The sequence below is a fragment of the Phyllobates terribilis genome, unplaced genomic scaffold (assembly GCF_046119375.1).
Source record: "Phyllobates terribilis strain yellow unplaced genomic scaffold, ASM4611937v1 Scaffold_1__5_contigs__length_1240528914, whole genome shotgun sequence".
Classification (NCBI taxonomy): Eukaryota; Metazoa; Chordata; class Amphibia; order Anura; family Dendrobatidae; genus Phyllobates; species Phyllobates terribilis.
In genome coordinates this window covers 99,002,764-99,018,787 of record NW_027362761.1, presented here as the reverse complement: position 1 = coordinate 99,018,787, position 16,024 = coordinate 99,002,764, and the positions used below count along the sequence as shown (strand labels likewise).

The 16,024-nt window shown below is 45.6% G+C and overlaps 1 protein-coding gene across 1 annotated transcript; it reads right to left on the bottom strand.

Annotated features, from left to right (window-relative positions):
* Window positions 1-10,694: 10,694 nt before the first annotated feature.
* On the bottom strand, window positions 10,695-15,399 carry NDUFB6 (NADH:ubiquinone oxidoreductase subunit B6). The gene is made up of 4 exons (XM_073664912.1): window positions 15,088-15,399; window positions 13,833-13,925; window positions 11,552-11,596; window positions 10,695-10,855 (listed from the first exon to the last, which is right to left on the bottom strand). Exons 1-4 carry the CDS (start codon window positions 15,265-15,267, stop codon window positions 10,784-10,786), a joined length of 390 nt encoding a protein of 129 aa, XP_073521013.1. The 5' UTR covers window positions 15,268-15,399; the 3' UTR covers window positions 10,695-10,783.
* Window positions 15,400-16,024: the final 625 nt, after the last annotated feature.

Sequence of the window (16,024 nt, the reverse complement as noted above, 5' to 3'; positions counted from 1 at the left end):
ATGCCGTTATTGCTGGGAAAGCAGATTTCTGCATGTATTTGTAGCGTTAAAGTGAATGGCCATCCATGTAATGAATGGAAATGCGACGTTTGCTAGAGCAGGAGTGCTGTTACAGAGTCTTTCCCCATTCTGGTATCCCCATTGTATGTCCCAATAGGGTGTGTACTGAGAGGTAGTCGGGGCACATCTGACGTTTTGATTATTTTTTAATACATTTTTTTAGGGATGTGAAGGGATTCTAAAAAAAAAAACTTGCTATTTTAGCATTTTGACTTTTTTTTCCCCCCTCTTTATGGTGTTTACCATACTGGTTAATGAATTCTAGATTTTGATCTGACTTTTACGGACACAGCAATACCAATTTTTTATTTTACTATGGAAAAAGCGTTGATTTGAATTGTTTTAAAACCTTTTATTTTTTAGTCCCTTTAACCAATTAAGGACCGAGCCACTTTGCACGTTAATGACCAGGCCAATTTTTACAATTCTGACCACTGTCACTTTATGAGGTAATTACTCTGGAACGCTTCAACGGATTCCCCTGATTCTGAGATTGTTTTTTCATGACATATTGTACTTCATGATTGTGGTAAAATTTCTTCAATATCACTTGCGTTTATTTGTGAAAAAAACAAACAAACGGAAATTTGGCAAAATTTAGCAATTTTCAAACTTTGAATTTTCATGCCCTGAAATCAGAGAGATATGTCACACAAAAGAGTTAATAAATAACATTTCCCACATGTCTACTTTACATCAGCACAATTTTGGGAAAGAAAAAATTGTTAGGAAGTTATAAGGGTTAAAAGTTGACCAGCGATTTCTCATTTTTCCAACAAAATTTTCAAAACCCTTTTTTTTCAGGGACCACATCACATTTGAAGTCACTTTCAGGTGTCTATATGACAGAAAATAACCAAAAGTGACATCATTCTAAAAACTGCACCCCTCAAGGTGCTCAAAACCACATTCAAGAAGTTTATTAACCCTTCACGTGCTTCACAGGAACTGACGCAATGAGGAAGAAAAAAATGAACATTTAACTTTTTTTCACAAAAAATTAAATTTAGACCCAATTTTTTTTAATTTTCACAAGGGTAACAGATAAAATTGGACCTCAAAATGTATTGTGCAATTTCTCCTGAGTAAGCAGATACCCCATATGTGGAGTAAAACCACTGTTTGGGCGCACGGCAGGGTTCGGAAGGGAAGGAGCGCCATTTGACTTTTTGAATGTAAAATTTGCTTGAATAATTAGCGGACGCCATGTCGCGTTTGGAGAGTCCCTGATGTGCCTAAACAGTGGAAACCCCCACAAGTGACACCATTTTGGAAAGTAGACCCCTCAATGAACTTATCCAGATGTGTGGGGAGCACCCTGAACCCCCAGGTGCTTCACAGAAGTTAATAACAGAGCCGTGAAAATAAAAAAATCACAATAATTTTCTTTTAGCCCCAAATTTTTTATTTTCACAAGAGTAACAGGAGAAAGTGGACGTCACAGTTTGTTGTGCAATTTCTCCTGAGTACGCCAATACCCTACATGTAATTGGGAACTACTTTTGAGGCACAGTGCAAAGGTCAGAAAGGAAGGAGCACCATATTATAGTGCAGATTTTACTGTTATGGTGCCATGACCCACTAGGATAGCCCCTGAGGTGCCGTAACAGCAGATTCCCCCATAAATGACCCCATTTTACAAACTACACCTCTCAATGAACTCATCTAGGGGTGCAATGATCATACTGACACCAAGGGTGTGTCACAGAATTTTATCCCATTGGGCAGAGAAGAAAAAATAATTACGTACATTTTTACCACAAAAATTTAGTTTTAGCCCCAGATTTTACATTTTCAAACTGGGATAATGGATAAATATGGCACCAAAATTTGTCCCATAATTTCGGCTGAATGTGGCAATACCTCATATGTGGCTGTACAGTACTGCTTAGCCACACAGCAACACTCAGGAGGGACGGAGCGCTATTTGCCTCTTGGAGCGCAGATTTTCCTAGAATAGTTTGCGGACTCCATATACACAGCCCCTAAGTGCTAGAAGAGCAGAATCCCCCCTCAAGTGACCCTATTTTGGAAATTACACCACTGCCAAACATGTGGACACCAAATGTGGGTTAGACACACTGCGGTGCTCAGAAGGGAGGGGGATTTGGATTTGGGAGCACAGAATTTGCTGAATTTCTTTTGGGGGGCGAGGAGCCATTTAGCTTTTCCGGAGCCTTTGTACTACCAGTAACGTGGAAGCCCCCTATATTTCCATTAATATATGACAGACCTGAGTGTGGGCTTTTATTGGGAACATTTTACATATTGTTGATCCGGCGCTCTATGCTGAGCACTTACTTTGGGGTTTCCATCTAAATCTACGAATGACGTGATTCAGATGAAACCCCTGCGGGATCCATTCACTGTAATGAGGCAGCAGAGTTACTCTGGACTCCGTATGACCTCTGTTCAGCGTTGTCCTTCTTTTCAGAGGTGCACAAAACTGTGGCCAACTGCGCTTTTATCTACGCCTAAAAATACAGACTCCGCCGAATCATAGGTCAGACGGTGTCCACAGTGCCTTCATCTGCCTCATTACAGGGAATCTTCCGTCAGGGGTTTCCGTCTGAATCACGTATTTCAGAGATTTACACGGAAACCCCGATACAAGCGCTCAGCGCAGAGCGCAGGATAAATGTGAGCCAAGCAATACTGTGATCTTTGTGAGGCAGAATAAACAAATCTGCAGCAGGTGAAGAATTGGTTTTATTTATTTTTTTACTCCGTTCCTTGTGCGGTATAAGTGATTAGACGACTTTATTCTTCGGGTCGGTGCGATTACAGAGATACCAGATTTATATCTGGTTTTTATGATTGACAGCTGTCACACACTAAAAGACGCTTTTTTTTTGCAAAAACTAATGTTTGCATCGCCATATTTAGAGAGCTATAATTTTTCCATATTTCGGCCGACAGAGTCATATGAGGGCTTATTTTTGCGGGACGAGTTGACGTTTTTATTGGTACCATTTTTGGGCAAATTAAATTTTTTGATCACTTTCTATTATGGTTTTTGGGAGGAAGAATGAACAAAAACCAGCAATTCAGAATTATTATTATTTTTTTTTTGTTACTTGTATGGTAAAATTGATAAGGCAGCTTTATTCTTCGGGTCAGTACGTTTACAGCGGTACCGCATTTATGTAATTTTTTTATGTTTTTGCGCTTTTACCTAAAAACTTATAGAAAAAATAATTATCTTTGCATCGCTGTATGCTGAGAGCTGTAACTTTAATTTTTCGGCTGATGGAGCTGTATGGCGACTTGATTTTTGCAGGACAAGATGGCGTTTTCAGCGGTACCATTTTTTATTTATATCCGTCTTTTTGATCGCGTTTTATGAAAAAGCAGTTTCTCATGTGTTTTTTTTTTTAAGCTGTTCACTGACAGGGTTAACTAGTGTGACACGTTTATAGATCGGGTCGTTCCGGATGCGGCGATACTAAATATGTGTACTTTTTTTGATTTTTTTTACCTAAAAATCTGTATTTATTAGTGTAATATATTCTATTATTTTTTAACATTTTTTTACTTTTTTAAACTTATACACTAAGTCCCACTATGGGACTTTCACTTTTTCCATAGGTATAATGTATTGCAATGCACTAGCATTGCAGTACATTATACCTATAGTGAAAGCTCCTGAGACCATGCTGTGCATTGGTTTCAGCTTTCCGTAGCTTGACGACCCCAGGTCATCATGGCAACGGTCGGGCCCCCGTGCTTTCGCCGATCTGAAGGCAGAGGAAGCTCCCGTCCCTCTGCCTGTCTCCTGAATGCTGCGAACCCACTCTCGATCGCAGCATTCAGGGGGTTAACAGCCAGGGGCGGTGCTGACACTGCTCCTGGCTGTTTAGTGCCGGAGCTCTGGCACGAACCTCCGGCACTGATCGGGCAGGAGACGCTGATATTTCAGCATCTCCTGCGCGATCATGTTGACCGATCACAGCGATCTGGGTACAGGGACCGATGACATGGGTCCCTGCACGTCTGCCCCTGCCGCTCAGCTGTCACAGACAGCTGTCGGCACTTATTGTCACTGCGTGTTTACACGCTGTGACAGTTTAAAGCCATGACGGACACTGCACGGCAAGGAGCGGGAACTTACACCTGCTCATGACGTGCAGTGTCCGTCGTTGGGCGTTAAGAGGAGTTGAATCTGCAATCGTTTGACGTACTTTATCATGCTGTATATAGTAAAAATCATGGCTTTCTTTGTAGCTCAGCCTGTAGCTGGCTTCACAGGTATGACAATGGCAGCCATGAGGCCTTCAGCAGGTAATGAGGGGGGCTTCATTTAAATGCAACTGTCGAAGATTAACAGCAGCAGTTCGCTCACTGCTGTTGGACACAGATGCCACACATGGAGCTCCCGAGAACCTTGCCCTAGACCAGGGTTCCCCAACTCCAGTCCTCAAGGCCCACCAACAGGGCATGTTTTCAGGATTTCCTTCGTATTGCACAGGTGATAATTACATCACCTGCACAGGCAACAATCCCATCACCTGAGCAACACTAAGGAAATCCTGAAAATATGACCTGTTGGTGGGCCTTGAGGACCGGAGTTGGGGAACCCTGCCCTAGACTATTACTGTAATTTACGTCCTGATGAGGGGGATAAACTACCTCACACCTCCAATCAGTGTAAAAAAAAATAGATGATTATGGATTTTTTTTTTTAACTATTTCATCCAAATTGTAGCTACTGCTGAATGCATGTAATAAAAATATTGAAAGCACTTCAGTATTTTGTGAGCATATAATACTTGTTTACTAGCAGCATTCTACCTGTACCGTTTATTTTCTCCAAACATTTCCATCAGCTATGAAATCCCTTCTGGCAACCAATTCAACCTTCCTTGTTCCTCTGTATGTCCCCATGCTGCTCATATCAGTTCTATCTTATCTATGCAAGCCTATGTGATAATAGTTCATACAATTATTAGATGCAGAATAATAGATTTCCTCTTACACTGCCAGAATCTCCAGCGCATTTCTACATAACACAGTTTTAGCCAGTCTCCTGTATCTGACTCGCCCCCTGGGCCGTGGGGCACTCGGATCCGGGCAATAGGGAAACGATGGGAGTAGTAGTGGCAACCCGCTTCCGTGGCTCAGGGTGGTCAGGCCAGTGGTAGTCTGCTATGCACTATTGATAATGTCCGACTACGCCACCCGTGGATTTGCGGTCATTAGGAACCGCCGCTGCAAGGCAGTCCGCTGGGGCTGATGATGTATGCAGCTGGGATGATGTGACTCCCCACGGGAAGAGTGCGGCCCCAGGGCAGTATAATGGATGGTGGGAGGGATGGTGGTGAGAGTCCCAGTACCGGTAGTGCTGGAGGCGCGAAGGAGCACACAGACAACAGGTTGCAGTCCAGGGTCTTTACTAAAACAGGTAAACTGACCCATAAACAGTCCCGGCTAGGAGGGGACCTGGATGTCTGAGAGCAATTGGGAGATTGGCCCTGGTCAGGGTGAGGGTGTAGGCCTACCGTGCTTTCTGCGCTCCTTCTGGCTATCTCCTCCTTATAGGGTAACAGCCCACGTTTCCGAGCTCTCCGTGTACTCTCGCCTGTATGGCCTGCAACGTGGGTTCCTTTCTGCTCCCGGCCTGGTACGGCTTTCCTGGTCCCTTCTGTTGTGGCAGGGCCTTCAGGCTTCTTAGGCCAAGGAATATACAGTCCCTTGCGGACTGGTTATCTGCTGCAGAACGTGGAATCCTCACAGCCTCAGACACCAAAGTCTGGTAAATTAAGTCCTTTATCTGCCAAGACAGGCTCTCTTCGCCTCTTGTCTCTGGCTTGTGGCTCTCCTCCTGCCACACTTCCTCTTAGGTGCAATACAACTTTCTGTCCCTGCTCTGCTCCGGGACACGTCTCAGTGCTGAGACAGGTCATCCAGTTCTCCCTAACCCTGCCCCCAGTACCAGCTTTTATAGGGGCAGCCTGCTCCCCCTACTGGCCTGAGACTGGAGGTACTGCATGCTAATGTTCCCCTGACTAGAGAACCTCCCCCTTGCTCTCAGACACAGCTTTATTACACTTGTGGCATCCAGGCCAGGGTGACACATATCTCCTTAATGTAAGTGCTGACAGGGAGAAACTTATCACTAGCAGTAGTCAGAGGAGATAGACTGAAACTGCATCAAAAGACTGCAGTTAGACAACAGTTCTATGTCACTGATCTATCGCTGCAGCCATTTGTCATGATTGGAGCAGAGCAAGTGCATTAGGCTAAGATTGTGCCCCTCTGCAATGCCAAAAGTATCATATGATATGGTTCCTCCTAAAGTAGTCCACATTAGGGGGAACAATATCAGAAGGGAAGAAGAAATCTATGTGGCCCTTATACACAAGAGCCTCTACATTCATTAATAGCCTATGCTGCACTACAAGGGCACAAACATTCTGGAGTGCGTCTCTAAAGGGTTTTTTAAGCACTTTTTACTTTTATGGGATTGACATATTGCGGACCTGGAAGTCCCATAGAAGTGAATGAAACCGTGGTCATGCATACACACACTACAGCTCAGTTTACAAAGGAGACTTTGGGATTCTCAGTCTCATGAGTTAGTGTGGGTCCTACAGGTTGGATCACCAGCACGCACATGTTTAATGGCTGTGCTGAAGGCCAGAGAGATGTGCAGACAGAAGTCACTTTCACAGGGCAGTATTCTGTATTAGTATGTGCAAGCCATAATAAGGAGTGAGACCTACGGAAAAAAAAGACGTAGTTACTTACCGGTAACAGAATTTCTCAGAGCCCATGACGGCACCACGGAGAGAGGGGATCCGCCCTTCAAGGACAGGAAACCTACAGATAAAAGGGCGGTGCCTCTCTCCTGCATCAGTTGTTTACAGAGCATGAGAGGACCACCAGGTTAGTAACAAAAATTTTTACAATTTAAGACCTCATCAGACACACCACGTGGCTACAATAATTAACTAATAAGTGTGCGCACCCACACGTGAAGGGAGGGAATGTACGGGTGCCGTCATGGGCTCTGAGAAATTCTGTTACCGGTAAGTAACTACGTCTTTCTCCTTCCCCCATGACGGCACCACGGAGAGAATTACAGAGAAGTGAGTCATTAGGGGGGGCCACAGCTTCCAGAACCCTTCTCCCGAAAGGTCCGAAAAAGAGGTTAAGACTAGCCGGCAGAGGTTAAAGAAGGTAGAGGGGGAAGACCAGGTTGCCGCTCTACATATCTGCTCTATCGTACCCCCGGCCTTCTCCGCCCAGGAGGTTTCTTATTGTTCTGCCATGGATTCCCTGGATTAGCACAGAAAGTAGGGTGCATAATTTCCTGACTTCTATGGAAATTGGAAGTCATCTTCAGAAGATCAGGTAGCTCCGGAACCGACCCATCTTCTAGGATCTGTATAAACAAAGGATTAACCAAAAAAGCTTGAATGTCATAACTTACCATGCTGAAGTCAGGGCCACCGGGATAATAGTCTTTATTGTGAAGACCCTGAATCTATGGGTTCAAGCAAAGTCTTGTTACAGCCGTAAGCACTGGATTCACATCCCAGGGTGCAATCTTTGGACTGAAAATGGGCCTAGATCCAAACTCACTTTCACATTCCTTGCTTATTCAATGAAGGTTGGATACTGTTCCAGTAGTCCACGGCTAAAAAGGTCCACTTGCAATTCTCTTCCTCTTTATAGGAGGTGCTGTTAAAGATAAAAGGTGAGACTTCGCCATCTGAACTGATTAGACATAAGTGTCATTAGGGATCTTGGCAGAGTTCCTCCATAATGGTTTATGCAAGATAAAGCTACTCTATTGTATGACAAGACCTTTACATGGTGACCATGTCCTACTGGAATGTAAGAGATTACTTATTAACAGCAATATTGCCTTGTTCACAGTTGTGGCCAGACTGCTTTTAATTTTGACATATGGCAGGACTCCTTATTCTACCTTGGGAGACTACGGCTCTTACTCACTGCCCAGTGAGTTTTGCAGCACTCGATGGGTCTGCCGATAATCTTGAAATAGTTGAGGTAAACTATTGTCAATGCCTCTTCCTTCGATATGAGAGTTGTCCTAACTACTATAATCCTCCATAAAGCCTTAAGGCTCATTAACATCTGAATGGAAGGACACAAACTGAAAGCCTAAATCTTCATTTATACCAAGAACTATTCTCAGGAATTTGATGTTTCATGTGAATTGGAACCTGATTGTATACCTCCTTAAATGCGTATACTACTATATTGCAATCTGGAACTGCAGATTCACTAGCAGTTCTTCTAGAGTCCATTTCCAATGGTCTGACTCTCAGAAATCTCAGTAGCCCCTTCGGGTTGAAGCAAACCCAGGTAGGACTGGGTTAAATAATAGCTTTACCAGTCTTGATTAGGGCCCCTGGAGAGCTAAGCACCAGAGCAGGCTAAGCATTCACCTTAGTCAGACTGCTGGAGAGCAGAGCAGATGGTATGTGTCTTGGAGCTAATCAGAGACACAGGCCAGACTCCACAAGTATCAGTGGTTACCTTGGATAAATATTGTTTTGTTTGATCAAGCTGGGTTAGCTGAGCAGTATATGAGTAGTCAGGGTCTGTCCTATTTAGTCAGTACTTGGACAAGACCAGAAATATTAAAGTTTACGACTTCTGTGCAACATGTAAAAAGCAAGAAAACTGCGCTTGATTGGACCAAACCCACAATGGCTGTATGAGCACTACATGATGCCTCTTACCTTTAAGGGTGAAAACGTACAAGGTTTATTATTAGCTTGCAAAACTAAGGAAGCGCTCTTGTTACCTGCCTCCAATCGGCATTTCACCGAGCCAGCTGAGCACCAGCCAGGAATACTGCTACCCTCAGTCTCAAAACAGAGGCTAGGATAATTTTTTACAGTCGCTGACCTGGTTTTGTTAGACATAAACTTAGTTGTGGAACCAGTACCCTTACGAAGAGGGACTATGAGGCACAGACACCCTATAAAAGCACTACAAGGCACAGGGGCACCCTGAAGCACTGAGAGACACTATGAGGTCCCATTAGGTACTAAAAAGGCACTGACAAGAGGCACCGCGCCATAATGTGCCAAGAGGCACCGCGCCATAATGTGCCAAGAGGCACCGCGCTATCGTGGGGCACCGCGCTATGATGTGCCGAGGGGCACCGCGCTATGATGTGCCGAGAGGCACCGCGCTATGATGTGATATAAAGAGCTATGATGTGCTCTTTGTGAGCGCAAAGAGGCTTATAAGGCACTGCGCTCAGATAAAGGTTTTTTTAAAAAAAAAAAAAAAAAAGAAATCCATCTGAATGAAGGATAAACTTTTCCTTTGGGTGGTAAATCTCAATTGTCAGACTAGCCCCACCCGAAGGAGCCAACTGATGAGACGCAGCTGGACAGCAGACCTTCACAGAGATCATGTGCTGTATTAACACCATGTGCCGTCCTATGGATGGATTAAACAGACTGGAGGACAACAGTAAAAAAAACCTCAGTGTTCGTTTAACATTTACTGAGCAGATTGAGGCTTTATTTTTTTGGTAAATTCTGACGGCTAATCATGAGGCTCCGTGCGACCCAGACATGTGGCCAACTTTAGCCTAGAGGTCTAAGGTCCAGCCGATTTTTAAAGCACAATGCCCTTAGCCCAGATGGGGTCTTACAGAGCGCACCCACACCCAATTTTGAGTTTTGCGCTAACATCCTTCAGCCTTCCCTAGTCCAAACAAGGAAAGGGCCCCATAACAAGGTAAACATTCACGACGATCACTCACCACCAGCTGTACGGATTCGGGGGCTGGAACGAGTCACAGGCCTGTTCCTCCCTCCGTCCATGCCTGAGCAATACTGCTCCCACTGATGTGCAGAGCTGGAGCTGCGCAGTTCCACAGCAGCTTCTCCACTGATGCACGGAGCTGGAGCTGCCGACCCCAGACAGGGGCGCAGGTCCACAGCTGCTCTCTCACGGACGTGCAGAGCTGCACAGAAGCTTATCCACTGATGCACGGAGCTGGAGCTGCCGACCCCAGACAGGGGCGCTGGTCCACAGCTGCTCTCTCACAGACGTGCAGAGCTGGAGCCACCCACGGCAGCCTCTCCCACCAGAGAACGTGCATCAGGAGAGTTCATAGCTCAAAGGTGAGGTCGTGATCCACTCCTCGTCTGGACCTCCCTTCGCACACCCTAAAGGCCCACTGACCATAGCGGTGGCGCCTCAGGACAACGCACCAGCCGAGGCAGGGGGACTCCCGCTGCCTGTATCGGACTGGCCGGGCCTGGCATCCCACGACGTCCACTTCTGTCTTCTGGCACCCCACAGGTATGCCGGACTGTAGGATCCCATCAAGGACAGGAAACCAACTGATGCGGGAGAAAGGCACCGCCCTTTTTATCTGTAGGTTTCCTGTCCTTGAAGGGCGGATCCCCTCTCTCCGTGGTGCCGCCATGGGGGAAGGAGAAAAAGAAAAAGACCACAGTCCTCGTTTTGGCTTACAAATACTTTAACACTGCCTTGTGAAAAGGTAAGAAAAATAACGTTCAGCACCAATGTTCTGCTGTTTCCAGCACACTTGAGAAATAAATTATAAAGAGGCTATTCCTCTTATAATTCCTCAACTCCCTGAAGGTCAGAATGAATGAGACATAACTCTGAAATACAACTGGAATCTTTTATTTTAGGATGAAATAAGTTTTGATAATGCATTTCTCTGAAATAAGCATATTACAAGTGTTAAAGCGCCTGTTTAGTGGTGATGACCATTGCTTTGTTCCTCAAAGGGTGGGATAACCTGGCCAGTCTCCTGGATGACGTCACCCTAAAAAGAAACAGACAGGAGGTTAAATAGACCAACTAAAAATCATATATATATGTAACTATTGGTAATGTGGAAATGGAACCAATCAAAAGAAAAATACAGGACTGTTTCATCATTTTGGCTGCACAAATAAATAGCTCAGATCCCATAAAGCATTTGATTTTTTTTAGGGATACATTGCAATTAACAGAGGATTTGATCTTGTAAATGTTAATTACTGCTGAAAATGGATGCCATACAGATGACACTGCAGATTAAAGAAGAAAAAAAATATATATATATTATGGCTTGTTGCCATTTGGGCTCAAAAAGCATGCATGCATTACTTTCTTCTGAGTCTTGGATGAGATTCATATATTCAAGTCTATGAGCACGTAAAAAAAAAAATGGATGATCATGTACATTTTTTAATGTAGTTGTATGAATACTGATCACACATGGATTTTCAGCGGACGTAAAAGAAGGGATACGCAGAGAAAAATTTGATAAAAAAAAAAAATATATCCAAATTTTCTGGATGAAATTGTGACAATTTCTCATAGGCTCGTCTGCAGCTGGCCTTACTGTCATATAAACTGATGACTTATGCTGGATACTTGTATCTCAATGAGCAATCAGAACAGAGATGCACCATAACAAACATAGAGATAAATGTAAAGGACAGATATGGCTGAATGAACAGCACAGATTACTCACAGGGTACAGCCGAGGTTTCTGATAAACTATCGCATATGGGGTCGTCTGAAACAAATCAACATCATCAATTAGTCAACCAGGCAAACAAATATACTGCCCATATAGCAGGAAAGCTATTCCAATGCTATCTATCACGCCAAATGTGGTGCCCTGGAGAGAAAGAAGAGAGACTGCTCCACCCAACCCCCAACCATGACAACTCAGGGTATCTGCTATCTAAATTAGGTGTCAGGTTTGCCGGATTGTTGGCTTCACACACAGCGTTTTTTGTGGAAAATACACTTCATTTTCAAGAGTTTTTGTTTTGCTTTTTTGTATGGCCAGACATTACACCCGTCACTAGTTTTGTCTTTTTTTTTCGAATTCCAAGACCATAACTATTTTGTTTTTCCATTGAAACAGCTGTAGGAGAGCTTGTCTTTTGCTGGAAGACATAATTTAATTGATGGTATAATGAATTCGGAAAAAAATCAGGGCTGTGGATTCTGTAAGCCACACGACTTATTCCTTCCAAAAACCATACTAAGGACCAGGGGGCATTCATTACGGGTGGAAGAAAGGCGATTCCGTCACCTAAACAGGATAGGGTTCTTTACAGTCAGAGCAGTCGGACTGCGGAATGACCTACCACAAGAGGTAGTGATGACACTATAACAGCTTTTATAATAGGGCTGGATGATTTCCTCATAAATGTCAATGTGGGTTATAAATAAAAAAGTGATAACATATCACTGGTGGGGAAAGGTTGAACTTGATGGACATGGACCTATGTCTTTTTCCAATATATCTCTCTATGTAAATATATATATTTTTTTTAAATATGTGAGGTATTTTTATGGCGTTCGCTTAAGTGTTAGTTCGGCTCCGCTCACTTAGTTTACCGATACCTACCAAGATGCAAAAACTAAGTCACCAGAGCGAAGTCGTATGTAAATTTTTTTTTATCTGAAAATGGTGTTTTGTTTTTTTTCCTTTTTGTTCATGCCCCTCAATGTTCCTGAGATATCGTTCCCTCTATCCTGTATGGAAATCTGGTCTTCTTAGCCAAGTGAGCTTGCTCCTCTGCTCTGTAGGAGTCTTCATGAAGATGATGCCCAATTAGCTTAAAAGACTTTGGGATGATTCATTATTGCATTTACACTGTTTGTTTTGTTGAGGTTTTAGAATGTTGCACTTTTTTTTTACGCCATATTTAATTTTTCTATTTGCAGCTATTTTATATGTGCCCACCTGTTTTTTTTGTTATTTCACCAAGGTGATTTAAGAGTTTAGGGTTTTTGCCCAATTCATCATCATTTGTGAATTTTTGAAGTTGCAAAATTTATCAAAAATATACTTCCAGCATCACCCATGGACCAGCAAAGGCCACTCCAGATGCCTGTGCGGCTCAAGAACCGCTGTCTGCTCCATTTGGATGACAGAGAGCTGTTGTAGCCTGTGACTAGAAGAACACGGATGTTTTTTTTATGACTCATTCTTCTAGTCAACTGACCAGTGCAGCCAACCACAGGCTGCAGCGGTCCTGTGACTTGTAAACAGAGCATACATATTCAGGAGCCAGCGCAGACCTCCACAGCGGCCTGTACTAGGAGGGAAGTATTCCTCCATTTATTATTTAAAAACTATCTATGCCTGAAAAAAATGCATCATACTGTCAGGCAAAACCTCTGATGATACAAACTCGATTAGCTTCATCAGATCCATTTAATCATTCATCAGCTTGTATTGTAAGTTCTGCTGAAGAGATAATGGAACCGCTCTGAAGTATAAAGTTGTAGAGAGATCCCTAACTGGGTAAATCCTTTAAGGACACCCCAATAATGTGACATGCAATGGTTTACATGTGTTCCTCTACTGCAGGGCCTGTTAAACACCTCCGCATTTCTAATTAGGCAGGAAAGCTTCAGTGGGGCTCTCCATCATTTCATTTTATTATACTGTGGGCTTTGGGAGGTTAAATAAAAAAAAAGCAACAAAAATAGTTACATTCACGCCCCATGTTCCAAAAATGCCTCTCTGCCAGTGTTACTTTAGGGGCTGCAGCAGCGCAATCACTTAATCCAGGTCTTGTGCTGCTTACATTATGAGGACCAAAGAACCCTGTGACTGGCTGCAGCATGTGGAATACTCATGACACTAGCACTGCAGCCAATCAATTCTCCTGTGGAGAAGAAACCTCTCTAGAAGAGTGATGGGTGAGTAGCATATTTTGCAGCTTCTGTATCCAATGTGCTAGAACGGCAACGGTTCAGATCTGGTGAATGAGGTTTGCACACATTACCTCCAGGTGATACTTTATATAGTAATGAATGATCCAAGCTGGGATCAGAATCCTTGTCACTCCCTGAACACCGAGGTTATATGTCCTGAACGTCTGCGGGCGAAAAACACACAATAATACTGGGAATATGGGGCACCAATGTGTCCTTGCCAGGCTGGTGCCACATCAAATCCACAACCGCTTCATATAACTGTTGCATTCCCCTGTGCCCGTCATGTGCACGCCTCTCCCCGTCCATCATGCACGCCTCTCCCCCGTCCATCCCCCGTCATGCACGCCTCTCCCCCGTCCATCCCCCGTGCCCGTCATGCACGCCTCTCCCCCGTCCATCCCCCGTGCCCGTCATGCACGCCTCTCCCCCGTCCATCCTCCGTGCCCGTCATGCACGCCTCTCCCCCGTGCCCGTCATGCACGCCTCTCCCCCGTCCATCCCCCGTGCCCGTCATGCACGCCTCTCCCCCGTGCCCGTCATGCACGCCTCTCCCCCGTGCCCGTCATGCACGCCTCTCCCCCGTGCCCGTCATGCACGCCTCTCCCCCGTCCATCCCCCGTGCCAGTCATGCACGCCTCTCCCCCGTCCATCCCCCGTGCCCGTCATGCACGCCTCTCCCCCGTCCATCCCCCGTGCCCGTCATGCACGCATCTCCCCCGTCCATCCCCCGTGCCCGTCATGCACGCCTCTCCCCCGTCCATCCCCCGTGCCCGTCATGCACGCATCTCCCCCGTCCATCCCCCGTGCCCGTCATGTACGCATCTCCCCCGTCCATCCCCCGTGCCCGTCATGTACGCATCTCCCCCGTCCATCCCCCGTGCCCGTCATGTACGCATCTCCCCCGTCCATCCCCCGTGCCCGTCATGTACGCATCTCCCCCGTCCATCCCCCGTGCCCGTCATGTACGCATCTCCCCCGTCCATCCCCCGTGCCCGTCATGTACACATCTCCCCCGTCCATTCCCCGTGCCCGTCATGTACACATCTCCCCCGTCCATCCCCCATGCCCGTCATGTACACATCTCCCCCATCCATCCTCTGTGCCCGTCATGTACACATCTCCCCCATCCATCCCCTGTGCCCGTCATGTACACATCTCCCCCGTCCATCCCGTGCCCATTATATAAATCCCCTCTGCCCATTATACACCCATCTCCCCCATCCATCCCCTGTGCCCATTATTGTGGAGGCCCCCCCTCTCAGCTGCAGTCAGAGGGCACACACCCAGGCCTGGCACCAGGATAACCCCGCTCCCCTCACGTACATATCTCCTCCACAGAGAGTCCTTCTGCAGGAAGTTGGCCCAGAACCTGTCCACCGCATTCAGCTTCTTCTCGGGCAGGACGGGCTCCCGAGGGCTCAGCTCCTGGTCCTTCAGCCATTTCCTCCGGAGCGCTCTCAGCTGCTGCTGCCGGAGCTGCGCGTCTGCCGGACTAACAGCCATATCTGCCCACCCGACACACCGAGCCCAGCGCCCTTATGCGGTGACACTTCGGAGCCTTCCAGAGGGCACGCAGCGGCTCAGCGCACTGCAATGACGTCACGGCCATGCAAGTTGTGCGATGTCTCCCTCTGCTGCTCGTTCGTTGGTATTACTGCAGTGCTATGCTCTGCTGTAGTGATAGAGCGCATAGTGAGAGGCCGTGCATGGGACAGACCTTCACAGACTGAGTGAGGAACTGGCAGTGACATGGTGGAGCAGCTATGGCCATATAAACTGCAAATGTTGGAGTTTTGTAGAAAGACGCCCCAGTATTAACAGAAAATGCCCCCAAAATGGAGGGGGTGCACAGTAGTGAAGCGGGACACTTCGCTTCCTATACCTCACAGACAAACCATAACTCCAATTATGGCTTCAGGAAAAGCCTGTTTTTTCCGCTTTGTTTTTTTTCTCCCCTCTTCCCAGTAGCCATATGTTGTATTTTTCCCTAGTGATATGAGGACGCGTCTTTCTGCAGGGCGACTTGTACTTCCCTATGGCTCCATTCACTTTACCATGAAATGTTCAGGAAAATGGGAAAAACGCAAGTGGGAGAGAAATAGGGCAGTATGGTTATACTTAAACCAAACTTCTATAGTTTTTTTGTTTTACTACTCAAATAAATAATAAAAAATTACGAAAGAAAAATGGCTTCTGTCACCATATCCTGAGGTCATAACCTTTTTTCATTTTTTGGCCATTAAAGTTGCCTGACGGCTTG